The sequence below is a fragment of the Phycodurus eques genome, chromosome 1, assembly GCF_024500275.1.
Source record: "Phycodurus eques isolate BA_2022a chromosome 1, UOR_Pequ_1.1, whole genome shotgun sequence".
NCBI classification, from domain to species: Eukaryota; Metazoa; Chordata; class Actinopteri; order Syngnathiformes; family Syngnathidae; genus Phycodurus; species Phycodurus eques.
Genome location: NC_084525.1, coordinates 3,130,713 through 3,155,000, shown reverse-complemented (window position 1 = coordinate 3,155,000; position 24,288 = coordinate 3,130,713). Strand labels below are relative to the sequence as shown.

The following is a 24,288-nucleotide window of genomic DNA, read 5'->3' as shown; positions in this document are numbered from 1 at the left end:
TATCTCCAATTATTTAAAGTATCGTGCGACTGTTTGATTCAACATGTTTTCCAAGGTATTGTGACACCCAAAATAGATTAGTTCTGCCAGGGAATATGATATTACAGCGGCAGCTCAGCTGGATCTAGGAAGAAAAAACAGCTGATTGGCACTCACAACATGATGTCGACTCAACAGAGTTATTGGAGCAACACGCACACAAACTCCGAGACACCATGCTGCGTGCACGCCGAATAGAATGGAAAGTCATTGCTTGCCTGCGATTGAGAGGAGCTTTAGAGGCACAAATCACACACATGCACATATACTTTAAATAGGTCTACTTACCTGCGGTGCTCAAAAAAACTCTCCATGATAACAATCTTGCAACAAGAGTACTAAACGGTATTAATAGGTCTTACACATCCAAGCACCATGATTTGACAACATAACTACATGCAAATCTTCCCTAATATCACTTGTACCACGCACTGCTATAGCTTAATCCTCATTTAATGCAGGGTCGGGCTGGTATTAAACAATTTGTTTCATAACCAGGTTAAAGTGCAAGTTAGCGTCGTTTATTGATCTCCTCCAGAGAGACATTTGTCTCGGCGACAGGGGGAAAAGCCAAATCACATGAATGACATACACGGGAAACCACAACAACAACACCTAATGTAAAAAGACATCACTTTAAGAGACAGTAGCGGATTAGATACAGACCAACAATGGACGCCTGCGCCCATGAAATTGTCGACACATAAACCTCCATACCATCTACAAACATTTCAAAACAGCATCTTCAGAAGTATTCCCCTCACATCATCATACCAAACCATGTCATCATAAATATAGGTAAAATGCAATGGCTGGTTTATGCGTTCATTTCCTGATACATACCGGTAACCCTCAGACCCATTTGTGGCTGTTTAGGAGTTTGATTGATACTGGAACAAATTAATGCTTGGAATGAATGAGCCTACACAGGGGAAGCTTCTCTCTCCTTGCAGAGTTCCAAAGAACAATTTCGAGTTTCGCACGAGTCTCGTCTGATAAAATGACATTTTCCTGCCTGATTGTCACCCGCTAAACACACACCAGTCATTCATTTATTTCCGTTGTAATATAACACATGAATTAAAATTGGCTGCCTGCTTGATGAGCATTATAACAGCTTAAAGCATTTTCCAATAATCAAGGATCCCAAAAAACTGAACTGGGACCCAGTTTTTGGGAACCAATGATTAAATGTACCGTATTTCTGGGCCTACCTTTTTCATACGCCCACCACGAGTGCCCATGAACGCCACGGTGTGTCCACGGTAGTCGTAGGCCGCCACAGAGGTCATGCCGTCGTCCTTATCCACGTACAGTGGGACGCCCTCGATGGTGGTGGTGCCCCCTAGAGGCTGGTTGAAGTCATGGCCGCAGAAATGATCGTCAATCTGCAACGGCTAGGTGGGACAGAAAGAAAGAGAAACATCAACGACTCCATGAACGCTTTTAACTCCCTTGTCTCGTTAAAATGAATTGAAAAGATGCAGGAGCCTTTCAGTCTCGCCGGCACTTCGTCGGCATTTTATGGAACTTGGAGCAAAGGCAACACATGGGAGATTTAGTGAGAAGCGATCTGAAATTAATAGGTGTTGTCGGTTATATCAACCTAAAGTGTTGACGGAGAAGTTCAGGAAATGATATTTGCGATTTATTATCGGGGCGAAAGTCCGGCCAGCTTGCTTTTGAGTGTTTTAACAGTCAGTGATGATGTATAAATGTCAAAACAACAAACGAGCAATCGGCAAGAAATTACTCCCTTACGTTGCATTGATTTCTTTGCCCACTGCATTGACAATGTAGTTTCGAATAAGAAACCAACCAATCACGCAGCGTATGACATAAAGGGGCAACCCTTGAACACATAATCAACACATGAGCAAATGACAGGAAGTAAATTGTAGGTCAAATTAGCATATTATAATCATGTATATTTGCATCGATATGGAGGTACGATGGTATGTCACAGTTGATTTACTTGAAAATGCGTGTACGTGTCGGTGTGTGTGCGTCACTTTATGCGTGTGGGTGTGTGCGTGTACAAATACCCATGTGTGCATGTGTAAAATAGGCATAGCATTTCAATTGAGTAACATAATCTACGATATCAGTGTTTACATGGGGACGAAAGACACAAACGTAACAGTGATATAATGGTAATAAGATTTACTCTGGTGGTTCTATTGGATACACACACACACACACACACACACACACACACACATCAACCACCGCAAAAGTCAAATAGCAAGATGTGTATAAGTAACAAGGAGGAATGGAAAAAATAAATACAGTATGATGCTGCTATTTGGACTGGGCAACACGGTAGACAGAAAAATGGATAGATGGATGCAACTTGGGCTATGGTCATCTGGCACAGCATTAACTACTCAAGCAGAATGAAATTTTCAACGCAGAGTTGAAACTGGTATCGCAGGAGAGGCACTGTGTGCGTTCACATGAATGCTATTGTGTGTCCAAAAAAAAAACATTTGGAATGGGAAAGCTACTGCTATTGCTTTTCATTCCAACCACAGTATTTTTCTTCTGAGCTCGATGACAGAAAAGAATAATGCCACTATAGCACTGCCTCAACCGCAAGCACCGACTAAGCATCCAATCAAAGTGATCGGATGTCATCCCTACTCACAGCCACTAGGGGGTATGATTGATATATGAGGATCGCTATGATATGACATATGATTATGATATTAACCATAGTCCTCGACACGTTTAAAATTGTGGTAGTAAACTGTGGTGGTGTACAACTGCTCTGCTGTGCAAGTAGATGCCAAATTGACCAAATTAGAAATGCACCGAAACCACTTTTTACCGACCGAGTATCAGGGAATCTATTTACATTTGAGTACTTACATCCTGCAATTGTGATGAAAATATGATTTATTTTTTATCAAATATTTGGTAAAAACACAAAACACAAATGTTTTTAAACATGGCATAAGTTTCCTTCTAATATGACACTTTTTTGAGAAACAACTTGTCATTACTGACATGAAAACATCCAACTGCATGTTTTTCCAACAGTCTTGCCAGGCATTTCACTTTAAAGTAGTCTGTTACACAAGGTCTTTCAGTTATGTGGTATCTCAGCCTGAACACTAGGGGGCACTGTTCAAAAGTAGTGCATACAGTAGACAAGAGGAGAAGAAGAACTAAGAGACACAGAAGAACGTAGAGTTCGAATATATAAGTGGGAATATGGTTGCCATGTTACCTCTGTGTTAACTCCGAAATAAAGTGAGCAAAATGGAATCCGACATTGCTTCTTGTTGGAAAGAGCATCTCCACATGTGTCTCCTTTCCCATCTGCACCATAGTTACCTGCCAGGCTGCTAAAGTGGTGTCAATGTGTTATGTAGCAGCATTTCTTTTCTTTTTTTTCCCCCCACCAGAGTCCGCGAAAAAGACGTACATTATGGGCACTAATACCAATTCCGATAGAAGTATCAGTAAATCCGTAAACTAAATAGGAGAAGCACATCACAGTACACAAGTATAAACAATAAATGTACAAGTCATGTAAATAAACACATTGCTCCACCGTGTGATCGTTTTTTTGGGGTTCTTTTTTAAACTTGCTGATCGGTCACAATGATCCCGATCGTGTAAAGCCTAATTGATACCACGCTGCCAGAGAGAATAATAAACATTGTTAGATGTATAAATGAATGTTGTGAACTTGTCTAAACAAGCCCATAAATATGTTTTCAAATAAAGAGTCTGCAGCTGTAAATACAGGCCTTCTTTTCCAAACCTCACATCTGAAGCAGATAAACAGTTATGCATACACATATATAAAATCATTTTACCCAGCACTTATTTATGCAGGGAGCCAGACATGTAAATTAATCTGCATTCCCAGTGTCTGTCGCGCTCACTCACACGACCGCGCACACATCCACATGAGTGCGATCGGCATCTTCCCAGCACTTTGGCCGGCATACTGAGGATGCTAATGGTTTGTTATGTTTAGACTGACTTGCATCATTACCATAGAGTCAACAGCTTCGACTGAGGCACAGCAGAGCATTCAGGCAACGTGTCTGCAGACAAATGTGGCCTCACACAGACCTGACATCTGCTCGCAGTTGTGGGCCTTGTAGACGTTGTAATTCCTGCAGCCAGCCTGCTACATCATTAGCCCTTCGGTAACTCACAGAGCACGTGCTGCATCACTTTCAGCCACCAGGGCCAATTTCATTATTTTCAATCTAATTCTACATGTGACGCATGCCATAACTGGAGGAAGTGTCACAAAATGTCATTGGACCACTGTCACTTTGCCTGTCACTATTACATCATTAGGCTACAAAGCCTAATAGCGGCACCATAACTCATTAGATTCAAACTTACAATTCAAATTGAATTTCTAACAAAAGTGTGCATTTTTAATGTATGATTTCAAAAACAAATCTATTGGTTCCGACCGGTGAGACCACAGACCGAAAAACAATGCAGCTGTGTTGTCGTGGTATCGTCTCAAAGCGCTGCCTCTGCGGCATCCCTATACGCCGTCACTTCAGGGCATTTACGTGGCATCTAGGGACCGTGATAACGTACTAACGAGTTTCACAGCAACGGCTTCGGTATTGTTGCTCTCGCCGGTATTACCGGACCGAGACACCGAAGCCCGGTTCACAGTGCCTTTCCAGAAAATTGGCGCATAACGGTGACGCAGAGTTACGTCACGCGCTGCGCCGGATTTACAGCAGTCGCGGAAATACATAGAACCCAAAGAGATGTGCCAAGTCTCAGGTGTGAAACTTAACAATTTACCGCTATCTGCCGCTTACTCCTCTGATACAACCGCACAACCGGGCCAATTTGTGGGTCGACTTCAACCCCCCCATCCTGAACCAGTACCTTAGACATGGGACAGGACATAGAAGGCTCCTTGTGTGTTCAGCTTGCACTACTTGAGCTAAAACAATATCTCTTTATTTCGTCCACTGCTCCTCTTTTATTGTTGTTTTTAATTTATTTATTTATTTTTTTAACTGTCATCCATTCACTTTCAGCTTGGTCAGGAGTCATGTTTGAGTCAATAAAATGTTTGCTCGGTATATAAGAGGAAACGACCTAACCAAAGGATTCCGAGGACATCTGCACGAACCTTTGAAATCAGTAGAATGAACTATGTCTGTAATGTGAGAATCCTTCAAGCTATTTTATCAATGCTTGTTCCAAAGAGTCCAAAGGCACACAAAAATCACCCATTTGCCAAAAGTCCTCCTCTAATCTGGCAGGCAGGACAATGTTGAGATCAAGGCTCAGAGGGGGTTTGCACCATCTGTTGCAGGAACCCTTGTTGTTTTTCACACTGATTATCGTACTGTAGGACTGGCAGCATTGTTGGCGTGATTGTCATGCTCCAGAATGAAGTTGGCACAGTAAAACGCCTCCCTGATGTTGTGAGATGACAGATAAGAATCTGCCTGTACTTCTAAGTAGTGAAGAGAACTATGAGGACCAGACATAAAACAGACCTAACCCCGCCAGCTTCATAGGTCAACGTCTATGTTATGTCCTACTGAGCCCATGTGTGAATACAGCGGGCCATTGTCAGAATTAAACGGCTATCAAGCAGGCTTGGTCATGAGACTGGAGTGGAACCAGAAAAACAAAAACATCCTGAGGTGGAAAGGAAAGATTCAATAGATGTTAACCACTGATTCCAAACCAAACTGAGTATTTCTTGTCGGAATAGACTGATAATCTAGCTACCTATAAAAGGCTAACTATTGTCCTACAGCCCAGCTTTGCATAAGCCGCTTGCCACGATATTATAACCGCTTGTACAGGTCTGAAGAGAGATCATGTTTAGCTGCAATGGTCGTCTGTTTTGACTGAATCTAGCAGAGAGGTAAGAATTTAACAATATATTTATAATCGGTGGCGTAGTTTTCAGTGGTGTAGAATTGCACTGTATACTGTCTGTAAGCCAGAGGGTCTCAAACGTTTTGGGTCCACGGACCCCTGACAGGGAAGAACGGTTTCCAGTGACTTCCTCATAATCCGACGTTTGTCACATCAATTAAACATTAGTATGTTATGTGCCCCTAAACAGGATAAAAAGTTGCACATTTTTGAGATAAAAGTTGTCAAGTTACAATACGAAATTCATATTTTCAGAGAAAAAAGTTGTAATGTTGTCCAAATAAAGTTGTTTTATGTCAACAACAACAACAACAAAAAATACAAATAAATAAATAAATACAACTGTTTTCACAAACCAAGATTTATTTTGTCGGGATAAAATCTCATAACCTTATGAAAACAAAGTCTTATATTTCCAAGATAAGGTAATAATATTATTAAATGAAATATTCCAACTTTATTCTCTTCATATTACGCCTATTATTCTGGAAAAGACACCTCAATTCTCTAAATATTACAACCACATTATAAATAAATAAACTTTTGTTCTTGAAAAAAGTGACTATTTCTGTAATATGCCTTTTGTTAAAAACGACTTTATATTAAACAAAAAATACAATGTATTCTCCCTTTTCGCTCAGAAATAAAGGAATTATCTCTTTATGTATTTCAATCTAAATATTCATGACCAGTTTCGTCCAACGGAACTTAAACATTTATTTCCATTTAATTAAATATTCATATATCATTACAAACTCAAAATGTTTTGCACACGCAGGGATGTTCAGATTTATGGGATGATACCTAATAAATACAGTATATCAGAGCCTTTAGTTGTTTTATTGGCACACCTGTCCCGTACATAGATATAGGTCCATCTATTTAAATGATACGACATCATAATTTGTTGCTAGTTATTTTGCGCATCCCAGAGAATCAGAGGACCCCGCATTCAAAACCACTGCTATAACCGGAGTACAATATTTAGTTGAAATAGGTAACCAATTTTATTTTATGTAGTAGTCATGTTGTTGTTATCGCTTTGTAGCGAGTAAGACAAAGAGATGCTGACAGATTTTGGGCGGTTTTATTTGCGGCAATAATAATGTTCATATTTACTCACAAATTGTATGTGAACTGAATTGACGACCAACTTCGCCCAAAGGGGAAGGACATTTTCCTACTGTTAATGTGTCAAAAAAAAAAAAACTGTAGCGTCCCCCCAAATTATGTCATCTGTCCCCCTGGGCTCGCGGTGCTATTATTATTTCTAGCTCTAGCCATACAGAGCATCATGACAACCGCGAACACCTTTCGTTCCATTTGTAGGGGTGATCCAAGGACAGAGTCCCCTGCGTCGTCCTTGCCCATGACCTCTGCTGTACATAGTCACAGTGTAGCCCCTGGCATCTCTCACACACACATGCAAAAAGACACAAACGCACACAATCCAGAGACCCTTTTGCCAAAGTCTTGAATGATGAATGTGTGTCGAGAAATTGAGTGAGAGTGGGGTGGGGAGTGGAAACGAGGAGGAGAAACATGGAATAAGACCGAGGGTCAACAGTGAGCTCGTGGTCACTAATTAGATTCAATGCGGAAAGAGCGTTTCGATTTACTTCTAAGAGTTGCCTGCCGCGCTGACCTTGCTGTAGTTTTCCGGCCGTAAAATACCACATCTATTGTTGTGGCCATTGTTGTACACCATCTACATGATTCATCGTTTTTTTTTTTTTTTTTTTAAATGAAAATGTGCATCAGTAAACAAACACATATTATTATGTGAAGTACCTGCCTCTAAAGTCAAACACCCCTGAGATCATACAATTCGGAATTTGACCAATCATTTGAGAAAAAAAAAATATATGGTTTGAAAGTCTTACAAAATCCAAAGTTTGAGACATCAGCATATTTCATGAGACGGGAAGTCGTCCCAGAAAGGAACTGGTGACGGCAAAGAGGAAAGAAACTGAGGTTAACGCCAGGTAGGAAAGCGTGACATGCATCTCAATCTTGACAAAGTCATCACCAACTTGACAATAATAATACAATAAGAACAGAACTGCACACCACAAATCAATTCTCTGACAGTCCTCTCTTTGAACTTAAGGTTCACTCTTCACTCTTATAGTTTTCAAACATAAGCCTAAAACAAAAAACAAAACAAAAAAAATCAAGTGTCGATTAATTACAGTGTGTTATTTGAGTCCGCATTCCTACTACTCTCCTCAGTCAAAAGTGGCATAAAGCACATTACGCTTATGTTAAAGAGGGAGCTGAACTGACACTAGATAGCTGACACAACAGAACTTGTGGAGTTGAATAATGCCTTCAATTATGTGTTTGTGTGTCCTTTCTAATATACAATCGACTGGGGAAGAGGTTGGACTGTCAAACCTTGGGTAAAGAAGTCAACAACACGCACACACAGATCCACAAAAGCCCCCATAATAGTCTGGCTTGTGTCCAGCAAGTTGCTGTGACCTGGCACTGCCAGCTGAGAACAGAACTGGTTGGTCTTTGGTTCTTCCCAGTGAGCCAATATCTGCTCTTTAATTGGTTGTTAATGAGGGCAATGTGTGTGTGCGTGTGTCTATGTTTGTACATGTGTGACAGGGCAGGGGGTGCAGCAGGGATGTTAAACATCTGTCTAACAGATGGGGGGCACTTGAGGCTTTGAGCTGCTTAAACACACACGCACACTTTTTAAATGTTAATGCATGTGTGTGTGTGTGTGTATTTGTGCGTGTGCATCACGTGTGCCTAAGAGAAGCGTGTCGAGTCAAACAGATGAAAGCGCACTGCTTCAACTAGACTTCCACATATCCCAAAAACGGATGTGAATCTGGCAGCCAGGGCTGCCTTAATAGCGGAAGATTATCTGCACCTCACAACTTGGCTATGTTACACAATACACGCACGGGGCTAGCATATAAAAAGCAGCCGATAACCTCCTATCGGTATAGTTGATAAATGGTACAGTAGTCGATTTACAAACGTGGGCATTCTAATACTACGGTAAATATCATACCATAATGGTGCCAATCAAATTAGCCAGCAGAAAAGCTGGGAAAGTCACATTCGGCCTGTCAATGTGCACTTTTATTTGTAAAAACACACGTTTCAATATAGAATACAAGCGCTACATACTGTATGATTTCTGAACTGACACGTCTGTTAATAAAAATATAAGTGCACAATGACTTTCCAAACAGCCTACATTAACACAACATTGTTCTGTGTAAATTGTATGCAATGAAATGTGTGACTTTTTATCAGACGTAAAGTTGCTCAGTAAGCAACATACAGTACTGCGCAAAAGCCTTCGGCCGCCATTAGGTTTGCTGCAGCAATGCGATAATAACCTTGCATATTTGGAATGTCACCCGGTACACTGCAGGTCAAACAGTCCACAAAAGGGCAAAAACAACTGGGGCTAAAATCAAAGACTCGAGACTCGGGTGCAAAATAAAATGTGACCGAGCCATCCCTAGTTTGTATATTTAATTAGTTTTCATTTATCCTCTTTGTTTTTGACTGAATCCCTTTTTTCTCTTGACTGGAAACAGGTGTGGTGATCATCTTGAGAGCTACATCAATTTAAAATAAATCATATGGACAAAAGTAGTGGGAAATCATACATCATAATGAATGAATTAAATCAAGAGAGTGCGGCTATAACATTGGACAATTGTAAGCTTCCCAGTTTGTGAGTAAAAGTTAATGAAAGATCTTTTTCTGTTCTAGCATGACTTTGTCCCCCGTGCACAGATCGAGGTCCTCAAAGGCATGCTTGGATGAGTTTTGGGTGGACAAACACATTTGGAATAAACTAAGACCACAGAAATGGAGCCAAACCCTCTCTCATGCAAAGACTAGAAACAGAATGACAGTTCATTATATCTTGCATTAAAGCTTCAATTGAGCCAAATTGCTCTTTCTATGTACTGTAACACAAACCAGATGACGCTCTTAAAGTCACGTTGCCCATCCGAGCACAGCAGAGCATAATCTGTGTAATCGCAACTAAAGCCATTCCTGACAGCCCTAATCCAATTACAACGGGCCACTACGGGAGCTCACCCAAAAGTGCGAGCCTCAAATCTGCTGTCACGGAGGAGTGTGCGCAGCAAATTTCAACACACAGGTGCAGCAATGCAGCTGTGGACATTTTCCGCTATAAGCACACAAGCCACATGGACTGTTGTCGTCGTAATGTACTTATTTCCCGGGACGACAGTTTATAAAGCATCAAACAATTAGTGGATTAATTACATTTCTAAATGATAAAGGAAAATAGTATAGAAATCTGCTTTGGAGGGCTTTGGAGTAGTCTATTTGGAAAATGAGTTTGTGAAATGATCTTTGGGCAATGGCGTGGCATCATTGATTGCGACCTCGCCCATGACATTCTTCCACAATAGGTGCTCGGATTTAGCCAAGTAATAAACATGAACATTTGATCTGGAATAAGAATAAAAACGGTGACAAATGCTCAAGACGTGTGGCACAGCATACTAAAAACCACGCAAATATCCCTCCTATCATCTTTTTTTGTTTTCAAAAGATGTTAGTTATTAAAAACTATTCAGAGTAAAGCAACTTCCTTAATATGAAACAGCATACCATTTTTATACTGCAATTGCCACGCATTATTCATGAAACAAGACTGCACAAATACCAACACCAACAGTGCATACACTGCTTTCAATAAACGATTATACACTTTATTAGACACCAAACATTTGCAGTTAAAACATTTAAGACCATCTTTTTGTTTATCAAGTTAACTATCGAGAGAGAGATTTTGAATTTGTGGTCAATGTCCAAAGAAAAAGACTTCAGTCTGTCTGTGGCCCTAAACTCAAAATCCACAACAAGCTGACGCTCTTGTAAGCCAATAAATGGCCATTAATCTCTCCTGTCATGTGCACGAGTTAACAATGAGCAACACTGTTCAATAAAATTGCTTCGCAGGCGCTATTCATAAATCCTCCTTTTGAGAATTACCTATAAATTAGGTAAACAAATGGAAACAAACACCAACATGCACGTTCATACACATAAACACTATTCAGCTGCCAGTAAGTCAGTATATACAAAAATGCCACATAAAATGTACTGCAATCCTGGCCAGCAGTGATTAAAAGCTCTGAATATTAATAACAAAAGTAGAAGAGAAGGAAAATAATCCAGAGTCAATAAAACAGTGGCCGATGCATTTATTTTATTTTTTTTTGCTTGTTCATCCGACATCCACAATGCCCTTTTTCGAAGAGTCACAACAGAGTGATAAAGAGAACGCTTACCAAATACACATACACACAGAGGATAGTATCGCAGTTTCTGAATAGGTCTCATTTGACATTCTGAGTGGATAACGTTGCAGCCGGTCTGCCCGCTTAAAGAGCTGTAGAGCTGGATGGCAGCCCACAACTCCTCGAAGGTCACCTAGCACTTTAACTTCCAGCAGCGCAACAATGGCCTCTTTTGCAAATGACGAGGCGACACGAGGAGGCAGAAGGGACCGACCAGCCGTTTGAGCCACACCCATTTAAGGCAGCGACTCGAAGGAACCTCTATATTAAATTTGCAACCCGCCAAACATTTCAGGGGACAAAAATCTCCTTGAACCATGACAGGACTTTGCTAATGTGCATCCAGGTCACTGCTGCGCCTATTTACCTCTTTAAAAAAATATATATATACTTGCTGAGATGCTCTCAATAAAAATCTCAGTTGAAAGCATTCATTCACTAAAATTTTGTATGAAAAATAATGCATTGCAGAGTATATTTTAGAAACGTGTATATCTGTATCAAACTTGGAACCATTTGGGGGGGAGCACGCTGCATGTGTTGCTGCAGCACGCCATTTTTCAGGAGAGTCCATTGGTTTTCTAGCTTGTATACTTTATAAAGTCAGCTTCTCATCAATTTCTTTTTTAGAATGTTGACGATAATTTGACTCAGTGATGCTTTCGTTTCTTGTGAATTTTTAAATGTTTTTTTTTTAAAATAAAAAATGTGCTCTATTTTCATTGGTTCGTACGACTAACAAATCCCATTTCAATCACATTTAAAATACTATTTTGTAGCTTAGTATGCAATGAAAAAAGGGAAAGGACACTCAAGATGTTTCAAAAAATCTGTTTGGGTTGAATTATTCATGCAGAGCACAGTTTATGTATTGAGCTCGGAACATTAGAGCGCTTAGTGGGAACTTTATGTATGCTTTCCTACTAATTACTACCTTAATTCCCTTCACATGATCAACAAAGTATAAGCACAGTATCTCTATCAATTTAGTATAACTCTATAAAATAGATTGCGGTGAAAGTGACATTGTACAAAACAAAAAATACAGTTATAGTCAGCTCACTTTTAGAGAGACTAACCTAAATCATTCCTGGTAACATTAATTAATTTGAGAGGTCACAAACATGTAATGGAATGGATACAATTAATTAAAAGGAGGTCCCGTGTGTGTAATAAAAGTGTTACAGCTCACTAGAGGGGGAATAATCATCATCTCATGGTAAAACGAAGGTGTTTTTATGAATCATTTTTCAAAAATATGTTCAGTGAGCAGTCAGCAAGAAGTTCCAAGAGCAGGCTGCCCTCCAAAACGGAGACAATACGACACTGAGATGTTTCAATCTCAGAAGTGGAATACGAATACATCACAAGCATCATTACTTCACACAGCGATGCTTTGAGCCACCCGCTTCATTTGCCCTTGAAAACTGAAAGACAGAGCCTTACTGCTTTTTGAAATAGCTTGGGGAAAAAAATAAAAATACATTCACTGAGACCTGGGGGTGAGGAGAAAGTTGGGTTGTTTTTGTGGCTTGGCTCCCCCTACAGTTGTGAAATGGAATTCACTTTTAGGGCATCTGGTAAACAAGTCGTTAGGGGTGCATTTATTGAGCGATAAAGGCATGGTCAAATGTTCTTTAAGACCAAAACACAATCATGAACCTCGTGTCAGATCATTTGCGTGTGTTTGTAAACTATCCTGAACAGTAAATTAAGTTGTAGGTGGTCCACCAATATTAGATAGACCGTAAAAGTAGAGGCTCTCTGAACAGCAACATTAGCTAGATTGACAGCTAAGATCAAATGGGTTATTTTAATGGGGTATTAGCCAACCAGCTAAAAATGTATGTGGAAATACAACCCCAATTCCAATGAAGTTGGGACGTTGTGTTAAACATAAATAAAAACAGAATACAATGATTTGCAAATCATGTTCAACCTATATTTAATTGAATACAGAACAAAGACAAGCTATTTAATGTTCAAACTGAGAAACCTTATTGTTTTTAGCAAATAATCATTAACTTAGGAATTCTATGGCTGCAACACGTTCCAAAAAAGCTGGGACAGGGTCATGTTTACCACTGTCTTACATCACCTTTTCTTTTAAAAACATTCAATAACCGTTTGGGAACTGTTCAACAGTCCGGGGTCTCCGTTGTCGTATTTTACGCTTCATAATGCGCCACACATTTTCAATGGGGGACAGGTCTGGACTGCAGGCAGGCCAGTCTAGTACCCACACTCTTTTACTATGAAGCCAGACATTTGTAACACGTGCAGAATGTGGTTTGGCATTGTCTTGCTGAAATAAGAAGGGGCGTCCATGAAAAAGATGTTGCTTGGATGGCAGCATATGTTTCTCCAAAACCTGCTTGTACCTTTCAGCATTAATGGTGCCTTCGCAGATGTGTAAGTTACCCATGCAGCTTTACATCAAGCAAGAATGGGAAAGAATTCCACCTACAAAGCTTCAACAATGAGTGTCTGCAGTTCCCAAATGTTTATTGAACGTTGTTAAAAGAAAAGGTGATGTAACACAGTGGTAAACATGACCCTGTCCCAGCTTTTTTGGGAATGTGTTCTTCTTCTTTTCCTTTCGGCTTGTCCCATTAGGGGTCGCCACAGCGCGTCATCCATTCCCATCTAAGCCTATCTCCTGCATCCTCCTCTCGAACACCAACTGCCCTCATGTCTTCCCTCATGACATCCATCAACCTTCTCTGTGGTCTTCCTCTAGCTCTCTAGACTGGCAGCTCCATCCTCATCATCCTTCTACCAATATACTCCGTGTCCAAACCATCGAAGTCTGATATCTCTAACTTTGTCTCCAAAACATCGAACCCTCTGATGAGCTCATTTTTAATTATATCCAACCTGGTCACTCCGAGAGCGAACCTCAACATCTTCATTTCCGCCACCTCCAGCTCTGCTTCCTGTTGTCTCTTCAGTGCCACTGTCTCTAATCCGTACATCATGGCTGGCCTCACCACTGTTTTATAAACTTCGCCCTTCATCCTAGCAGAGACTCTTCTGTCGCATAACACACCTGACACCTTCCTCCACCCGTTCCAACCTGCTTGGACCCGTGTCTTCACTTCCTGACCACACTCACCATTGCTCTGGACTGTTGACCCCGAGTATTTAAAGTCATCCACCCTTGCTATCTCTTCTCCCTGTCGCCTCACTCTTCCATCACCACCCGTCTCATTCATGCACATATATTCTGTTTTACTTCGGCTAATCTTCATTCCTCTGCTTTCCAGTGCATGCCTCCATCTTTCTAACTGTTCCTCCACCTGCTCCCTGCTTTCACTGCAGATCACAATGTCATCTGAAAACATCATGGTCCACGCGGATGTCAGCCTATCCATCATCACTGCAAACAGGAAGGGGCTCAGGGCTGATCCCTGATGCAGTCCCACCTCCACCTCAAATTCCTCTGTCACACCTACAGCACACCTCACCACTGTTCTGCTGCCCTAGTACATGTCCTGTATTATTCTAACATACTTCTCTGCCACTCCAGACATCTGCATGCAGTACCACAGTTCCTCTCTGGGTACTCTGTCATAGGCTTTCTCTAGATCTACAAAGACACAATATAGCTCCTTCTGACCTGCTGCACTATTTGTATATACTGGCCACTCATGCCAGAGTAGCATCTGCTCCATTGCACACTGTTTGAGGAGTATCTGTAACATTTGCACAACCAACATTGTCCCAGATGATCGCACTACTCGTCACTTTAAACCGCATACACTCCTTGAAGTCTCAGCGCCCTTTGCACAATGGTCATTGCACCGGACTATTGCAATATTAGTCATTCGAATTGTTTTTTGTCAATGTCTTTATGTCTCCAGAGTGTTCTGTAAATTGACTGTCTGTTGTACTAGAGCGGCTCCAACTAGCGGAGACAAATTCCTTGTGTGTTTTGGACATACTTGGCAAATAAAGATGATTCTGATGATTCTGTACTTTTCCATCAGCATCCTTAAGGCAAATAATGCATCTGTGGTACTCTTTCTCGGCATGAAACCATAATGTTAATGCACTTCTGTCCTGAGTCTAGCCTCCACTACTCTTTCCCATAACTTCATTGTGTGCCTCATCAACTTTATTCCTCTATCGTTCCCACAGCTCTGCACATCACCCTTGTTCTTAAAAATGGGCACATCACACTTTTCCTCCATTCCTCAGGCAACTTCTCACGCACTAGAATTCTATTGAACAAGCTGGTCAAATACTCCATAGCCACCTCTCCTAGATGCTTCCATACCTCCACAAGAATGTCATCAGGACCAACTGTCTTTCCATTTTTCATCCTCTTTAGTGCCTTTCTAACTTGCCCCTTACTAGTCATTGCTACTTCCTGGTCCACCACACTTGCCTCTTCTACTCTCCCTTCTCTCTCATTTTCCTCATTCATCAACTCCTCAAAGTATTCTTTCCATCGATCTAGCACACTACTGGCACCAGTCAACATATTTCCATCTCTATCCTTAATCACCCTAACCTGCTGCTCATCCTTCCCATCTCTATCCTTCTGTCTGGCCAACCTATAGAGATCATTTTCTCCTTCTTTAGTGTCCAACCTGCCATACATGTCATCATATGCCTTGTTTGGCCTTTGCCACCTCTACCTTTGCCCTATGTCGCATATCAATGTATTCCTTTCACCTGTCCCACTTCTTCTTAGCTAACCTTTTTCCTTGTACGATTTCCTGTAATGTGAGGTCCCACCACCAAGTCTCCTTCTCTCCTTTCCTGCCAGAAGATACACCAAGTACTCTCCTGCCTGCCTCACTGATCACCTTGGCTGTAGTGGTCCAGTCTTCTGGAAGCTCCTCCTGTCCACAGAGAGCCTGTCTCACTGCTTCCCGAAAAGCTGCACAACACTTGTCCTGTCTCAGCTTCCACCACATGGTTCTCTGCTCTGCCTTTGTCTTTCAAATTTTCCTCCCCACCACCAGAGTCATCTTACACACCACCATCCTATGCTGTCTAGCCACACTCTCCCCTACCACTACTTTACAGTCAGTAACCTCCTTCAGATTACATCGTCTGTGCAAGCTGTAATCCACCTGCGTGCTTCTACCTCCGCTCTTGTAGGTCACCTTATGTTCGTGCCTCTTCTGGGAAAAAAGTGTTCACGACAGCCATTTCCATCCTTTTTGCAAAGTCTACCACCATGTGTCCCTCCAAGTTCCTTTCCTTGATGCCGTACTTACCCATCACTCCTTCATCGCCCCTATTTCCTTCACCAACATGTCCATTACAATCTCCACCAATCACGACTCTCTTTGTCTGGGATGCTCAGAACTACTTCGCCTAACTCCTTCCTGAATTTCTCTTTCACTTCTGGGTCAAATCCTACCTGTGGGGCATAAACGCTAATCACAATAGTCATTGCACCAGACTATTGCAATATTAGTCATTCGAACTGCTCTAAGTGCTCGAGGACTTTGCATCTTTTTGCACAATTGTCAAAAAATAAATTATACCGGCATTACCAGATAACTAGCAACCCTTTATTCCTCAGTGACTGTTGTTCTCAATGTCTTTATGTCTCAAAAGTGTTCTCTGTCAATTGACTGTCTGTTGTCGTACTCGAGCGGCTCCAACTACCGGAGACAAATTCCTTGTGTGTTTTTTGGACATACTTGGCAAATAAAGATGATTCTGATTCTGATTTCAAGTTTCAGCCTCATCAATCGATCTGATGCTCCTTTCACCTCCAAGACATTCTTAGCTAACTCTTCTTTTAAAATAACCCCGACTCCATTTCTCTTCCCATCCACACCCTGGTAAAATAATTTAAACCCTGCCCCTAAACTTCTAGCCTTACTGCCTTTCCTCCTGGTCTCCTGGACACACAATATATCAACCTTTCTCCTAATCATCATGTCAACTCCCGAGATTTGCCTGTCATAGTCCCAACATTCAAAGTCCCCACATTCAGTTCTAGGCTCTGTGCTTTCCTCTTCTCTCCCTCTTCATGATTTGCAAATCATTGTATTCTGTTTTTATTTATGTTTAACAAAACGTCCCAACTTCATTGGGATTGGGGTTGTATTTCTTTCTATGCTTGTTGTTCAAAATGTCTTTATATGAAACTGGTCCGTGGCGCAAAAAAAAAAAGGCTGTGTACCTCTGTACAGTTCTGAAGATGATGCTGTTATACAGTAGATTAAGCGACTCGATTTTAATCACATTATAGTCTATGAAAAAAAAATCGATAGTTGTTCAACCTCTAGTACAAAGCGTGCTGTAATTGTCGATCCTTAGGTTATTTTGACAAAAGCATGTCACAGAACTGGGAACTGCTTTGAATTGTGGAAAGGAATCACTAGTTTGTCTCATTTAAGTAAAATATAAATCTATATAACATTCATTTAAGATGTTCTCAGAACTAAAAATACTGGCCACTCATGTGCCTGAGTAGCATCTGCACCATTTGCACAATCGACTGAGTAGTATCTACAACATTTGCACAATCCAGATTATCGCACTACTAGTCACTTTAAACTGCATACATTTCTTGAAGTCTCGTCTCGGCGCCCTTTGCACAATGGTCATTGCACCGGACTATTTCTCTATTAGTCATTCAAACTACACTAATTGCTAGAGGACTCTGCATCTTTTTGCACAATTGTCAAAAAAACAAAACAAAAAACAAAAACATAGTACCGGCATTACCAGATTACTAGCAACCTTTTATTGCTCAGTGACTGATTTTTCAATGTCTTTATGTCTCAAAAGTATTCTCTGCCAATTGTCTGTTGTTGTACTAGAGCAGCTCCAACTACCGGAGACAAATTCCTTGTGTGTTTTGGACATACTTGGTAAATAAAGATGATTCTGATTCTGATAAAGCTGAAACACATTGTAACATTATCAAGGAAATATATCCTCCAAATGCATGTAAGACATAATGTAAACAGGGGGGTTGTGACGAAGCCAGTGGTGCCTTAATACTTTGCACAATACTCTATTTATATACTGTAACTAGGGGTGCGTGGTATTGCGGTTAAACAGTTGAACTTTGGCCTACATCAGAGATTTTGACTCAGTTCCAATAGGGAGTGGGAAAAAAGACTACTACGGACTGTGCACCATGGATCTTTATATATTTGCATTAGAGAAAACAAAATGTTTAACGGTTTTATTTTAAAATATTAATTTTGTTTATGTTTGCAGTATTTTGCACCATAAAGTGCTGAGTTTTAATGAATGTTATAAATAAAATACATTATATCTTTGTTTTTTAAAATTATTAAGTCACCTTTGTTGGGGGGTGACTACAGAACCCATTCAGAAATACTTCCCTTATAGTTCTTAAATTTAATTTTAAATTGCGATGTCATTACTATAAAGAGATTCAATTTAAACCGCGATTTTTAGGCCATGTGGCCCAGCTCGAACTTTAACTCATACTTGATTTGGAAGCGCAACCTCTTAGTAGCACCAACACATTTGCCAATTGATCATCGGCACTAATAAGAGACACTTTGCAGTAAAAGTGCAGCACAACTTGATTACATTTGATGGCTGCCAGGTTGAGAAGAGGGAGGAGTTTTGTCTGACTGAACACGACCTCGTCTCTCGAAATGGGTCCGCTTGAAAGTTTCCACCTGACACGACGAGAGAGGCAACGAGCTGTCAGGCTAGCGCTATCGTCAGGAAACACTGAACATGCCTTTAAGATGATAAATTCATCACAGCCGCGTCCCAGAGCGAGCGCCTCTGACACGACCTTGATCGATTGCAGGCAAAACGACAGATGGCCATAAAGGACAATCATGTAACTGTAAGCTCATTTGCATAATTGCAAGCCCACAAGAACGCTTCAGACTACAAGGCCACATGCTGCTAGCACATTACCAATGGGCTTGTGACAGAAATATAAAGCTTGTATTGCCCTGTGTCAGCCATGACGCTCTTCAAATGTAAATGAAATCAGCGAGAATATTCTGAACAGATGAAGTGAACGTGCCACGTTCAGCAGAGTGGGGGATTTCTCAGCAAATAAAAAAGCGCTTTCAGCTCGATGTAGCTCTTGAATACAGGTAGGAAGGCCTCGAGGAGTTTCTCTGCATTGAACAACCGAAAAGTGTAGCTCATAAAAACACAACTATTATACAGTACATATGTTTAGATGATTCGAAGATACTGCAGTTTGCAGGTACAGCAATATAAAAATAGTATGACTGTGATTTCTTTTTTATTTTTAGTTTTTTACCAGAACCATATTACGATTTTACCTACGTACCAACATAAAAAAGGAATTAAAACGTGAAATACATTTCCTAATTAAACATTCAGTAACATTCTGTTGTGTTAATGATACTTCAATGTTCCTCCAAGGATTCATATCTCAGTCGTCACTATACCTGTAGTAATGCAAAGCTGTACTGGTGTTGGCACACCCCGCAGTAGAGGATGGCGCTTTAAGCAGTGGCTCATTTGCATGAAACAGGATATACACCAAAAAAAAAGACACCTGAGAACTGTTTTATTTTGTGGCAAAAACTGCATAATATGAATCTTTACTTTCGCTTCTCTTTTGGAGTCTTTAGATGCTCACCTATTTTACATTCAATCCCTCATCCTGTTCTCTACGCACTATCTCAACAATAATTCAGCACTTGTACCCTCTTCCCCTTCGATATCCCTCTCTATCAACTTCCTTTCAGTCTCCATCAGTCTCTATCAATCCACTCCCCTCTTTCATTGCATCAGCTGTTCTCTCGTCGCGTTGTGTTTTCAGATCACATTCGAGCGCTGGCTTACACACTAAGTCACTCTTTACCTCATCACTCAGCGGAAAGTCAAGATGAGGTCAGAGCGAGTTGGTGAAAGAGCGAGGGGGCTGCGGAGGCAGCGGTACGAGGGAGAGGCGTACAAAAGGAGCAGGACTGGAGATATGAATGATGCTTAAGTTTACAATATTCAAGATAGAAGAGGTTAAGGGATGAATTGGGGAGGTCAAAAACTGGCAATGGTTGAATGGGACTGCGGGCGAAATGACAGAAATCTTCGTGCAAATACTGAGGATGGATTGGAAGACACTGAAGAGAACGGGAGGGCAGGACGAGCAAAGGAGGAAGAAGAAGATGGGGACAGAGAGGTGGAGAGTCGTTCAGAGATTTATAGCAGGCTGTTACGGAGAATCGACTGAATAACAGGAGGTGAGACCAGTTGAATAATTCATGAGGATACAGGGCACTCATAATGCTCATCTATGAGGAAAGGAGAAGACAAACCGACGGCAAAAATTGTGGATTGGGTGAATTATTCCTTCTATGGATGACAGTGGAGTGAATTTCCTTCCCGCGCCTTTCGATGGTACAGTGCCGGGAATTGGGAATTCAAACACAATCTGTGCAAGGAGGCTGTTTAACATTTTACAGTATTTAGAATAAAGAAAGTGCAAGTTGTAGTTGGTTAGACACTATTACTGTATATGTACACAAAAAAGCTAATGCTGTTTGGGTTAAGGATTTTGATTAAATTCTTTCAAGGTTATTGAACAAAAATTAGGAATAAGGTGTTTCAGTACAGTGAACCCCCGTCAATTTGCGATTCACCGTTCGAGAACTCACCTCCTCACAAAATTTCCTGAAGAACCTAACAAATATTTGCTAAAAAACTCAACTATTCTCTTTGCATAACACTAAAATGCCACCCAAAAAACCCCTTCTGGAATAGCTCGCCTTGGCGACCGGCCGGCTCGACAGCGAACAGCAGCGTGATGAAAGATTCCAGAAGAGTTGAGGCTCCTTGTGGGGTTGACAAAGCACAGTGGTAAGCTGCTCAAGATGATGCAAAGAAAGTTCCAGATCGCTATGGCAGCGAAGGCATTTAACAGGTGATCAGCCGGTAATGGCTTGCTGCGCAACATAAGATACAATAAGTGCCTAACTATATAAATAACGATATAACTCTATAACTATAACTATAGTATAACTATATAAATACTACAAAGGTAATGGTTTTCAATGTAAGAGAAGTCAAAAATCTAATCAAATAATATATTCTATAAATAATAATATTTTTATGGGTTGTGAAGTGGTAACATGCATTCAAGTGTCCCGAAAACTTCAGGTGCATTTTTTTCAAAATCAAATAATCTTCCGATTTATTTTTAAGGGCAATGTTGTAAGAGGAGTTAGCAATGTGCAGTTTGGGTATATTTAGGGTTTAAATTGTAAATATAGGAAATTATTTTTGAAAAATGCGTGGCGTTCATTACTTGCGACAGGACTTGATCCCTACCCCCTGTGAATAGCCAGGATTCACTATATTGCTTTTTCAGGACTTTTGTATAAAAAAATAATCTGTCCAACCACACTCCTTAACCATTCAAAAAATATTGTGTAGGCTCCAGAGAGTCTAATAAAAAACATTCAAAATACCTAAAATGATCCTTACGACCACATGTGATATAACATTGTAAAGCATGTCTTGTGGGTAAACTATGAAACTGAATTGTGGCTATGATTGTTAAATTAAACTGCCGGAATGGATCAGTGGGCATATTTACCAATCGTAGCCACGATTGTGTTTGATGGTTCAAGCCAGGAGGAAAAGTAAAAGCTATTTTTGTTGACTTTGTTTTTGCTTTCAGTCTGTTTCTGGACAAACGATAAATTGGAAAATAAATAACACTGAAGTTGTTCACATCTGTTGTTTTTGAGAAAAATCAAGGTGGCTACTACTTTGGCTTTTAAAAACGTTCATGGCCAAAGGTTCTGCTCCTGTACTAAAATTACTACACCAAAGTGAGGGGGGGGGTAGCACAGACAGTTCAATCAACATCTACAATCATGAGCCAAATTCTGTTTTTATATATAAACTTGTGTTGTTGTTTATTCCAGAAGGGAAAGTAATACTTTTCTTTGAATTTGTCAAAATGGGAATTTCCCATTGCAATTTACATACTAGTATTGCACAGACTAAAAGGCGTTTCCTGAGATATTTTTCTTTTCTACCATAAGCCCGAAGAATTTTGTACTAACACTGGTATTTGGAACTGTTCATAATTGAGTCTGGCCTGAGCTCCAGCTGGAAAAAACTAAATAAATAAAAAACAGGGGCTGCTTATAATGCTGCAGTTCACCACAGTTCACTGTAGGTAATGGTGTGTTTCCTATTTATTTTGTATTTTTTAACTATGAACAATGTTGTGTTTGTGCCAAACATAACATCTGGACTTAAGGCCAAAAGTTCTAACTTTTTGTTTTCCAATTGAGTTGTACAGGTTATAGGTCTTAACTTATTTTGGTCTCATTTTATTATATCACAAAAACCTGGCATTTGAACAGTGGTGGTAGACTTTTTATATCCACTGTTGTTCTAAGCATTTACAGTGGGCAAAATGTTGAAGATTTCTATGATTTGTTTTGCACTTACAATGCATGACTACATAAAAACAGTGTTTAAAACACTGCGCCTAGAGCCGTGACCACTTCATTGGTGTTGTACGACCTCTACTGAGCCGACACAGGAACTAAGAAACAGCTTGATCAAACAGACACATGTGGACACAGCTGCAAACACAAATTGCTGAAAGAGTCAGGATCACAAACTTACCGGAGTTGATGCAGGACAGCTCCTTGTTGAGCAACCAGGGCAGGGAGAGTGTGCCTACTCCACTGTAGCATGACTGAATCCTTATTTTAATCTTCTCCTTTATCTCTCTCATTGTGAACAGACACAAAGCCGTCTCCTTGGGTGGCTTGGTTCTGTTCTTCTGGCCCTGGGCAAATACAGCAAAAAGAACCTCCTCGTGCTCTTGAATACCAAGCGATTGAGCCAAACGGGACCCCGGTTGAGCCAAATAAGCATCCTGGATCAAGCGATACTCCACTCCATCCTTGGTGCAGCCGATAGGGAACTCAATGTAGGAGTAGAACTTGGGATCGTCCACGCAAAGCCGAACAATCTTCGAGGTGAAAAACTGCTCACTGCCGGCATCAGGTGACGTGAGTTTGGTGTCAAGTTGTAAAGTCAGATAATAGACAAACTGCTCACTGTTGAAGCCATAGATGTAGTAGATGTCAAATGCCGGGAATTTGGAGAGCGTGTCTGATGGAATCTTCAGCTGCGAGGATACAAACTCATCCTGGTAGACAAAGCTGAACATGTCAGCATTCTCCTCGTTGGACATTAATTTGCGGCTCGACAGAGTTGGAAAGTACTCCGACTTCCCATCAATGGGAGTGCCAACAAAAAGTTTCCCACCCCCGCCAAAAGCGTCGGGGGAGATCACTACCCCAGACATGGTGCTTGCCTCAGCAACACTGGATAGATAATGCTCCTTACGGTGGTGGGGCTCGCCGAGTTTGAATAAATCATCCAGACGAAGGAACTGGCAAATTCCCTGGGAAGTACTCCCACAGGCAATTAGGCGGTTGTGGGCATCATCAAGAAGCAGAAGTTTATTGATATTGGGAGTCTGCACGAGCTCATGAGGGCACGACTGGACGCCAGGCGGAGGGTAACAGCGAGGATTGTCTGTCACAGGACCAGTAACATGGCTTCGTAGCTTGGTGAGGTTGCTCGACAGCTTGTAGATCCAGTTGACGGCGCCCAGGTAAATCTCGCCAGATTTATTATGAACCACCAAATGTGTAAGCCCCCCTTCTGGTGGGGAGAAAGACAGGAGAGGGGGGACGCGAGAGGAAGAGGAGGTCATGGACAGAGGGAGGAGGAAGAGGAAAATGGTGAAGATGAGAGGTGAAGGCATGACTGTGATGGGAAGGGAGGCTTTAGAATTTTCTTGTGCCTCTTTCAGGTGTTGAATCCACTTCCAGGTGTTTATAGAACTGGGGCTGTCCTGCTCTTATGCGTTCTTGGCTGCTCTTCAACTCTGTCCGACTCCAGCTCTGAGAACGAGAAACAAAGCATAATCATTGTCAAAGAATATCATGAGCTGTCCTACTCACACAGTTTTAAACAAACTGATACATTTGTTAGCCTCAAAGAAAAGAACACAATGAATGATGCAGCATTCTAAAGCCCAGTTTCTACT

At 41.0% G+C, this 24,288-nt stretch overlaps 1 protein-coding gene across 2 annotated transcripts in view; it reads right to left on the bottom strand.

The window, feature by feature from the left end:
• LOC133400220 (plexin-A1-like) overlaps nt 1–24,018 on the bottom strand; it is a 187,461-nt gene extending 163,443 nt beyond the window's left edge. The window contains exons 1-2 of one of the 2 annotated variants that reach the window (XM_061672672.1): nt 22,840–24,018; nt 1,254–1,436 (exon numbers count right to left, since the gene is read on the bottom strand). In XM_061672672.1, coding sequence (XP_061528656.1) covers nt 1,254–1,436; nt 22,840–24,003 — 1,347 coding nt within the window. In that variant the 5' untranslated portion in view covers nt 24,004–24,018. Of the gene's footprint in view, nt 1–1,253; nt 1,438–22,839 lie in introns of those variants that run through there. The other variant, XM_061672665.1, reaches the window with a different exon arrangement.
• Between the last annotated feature and the right edge of the window lie 270 nt (nt 24,019–24,288).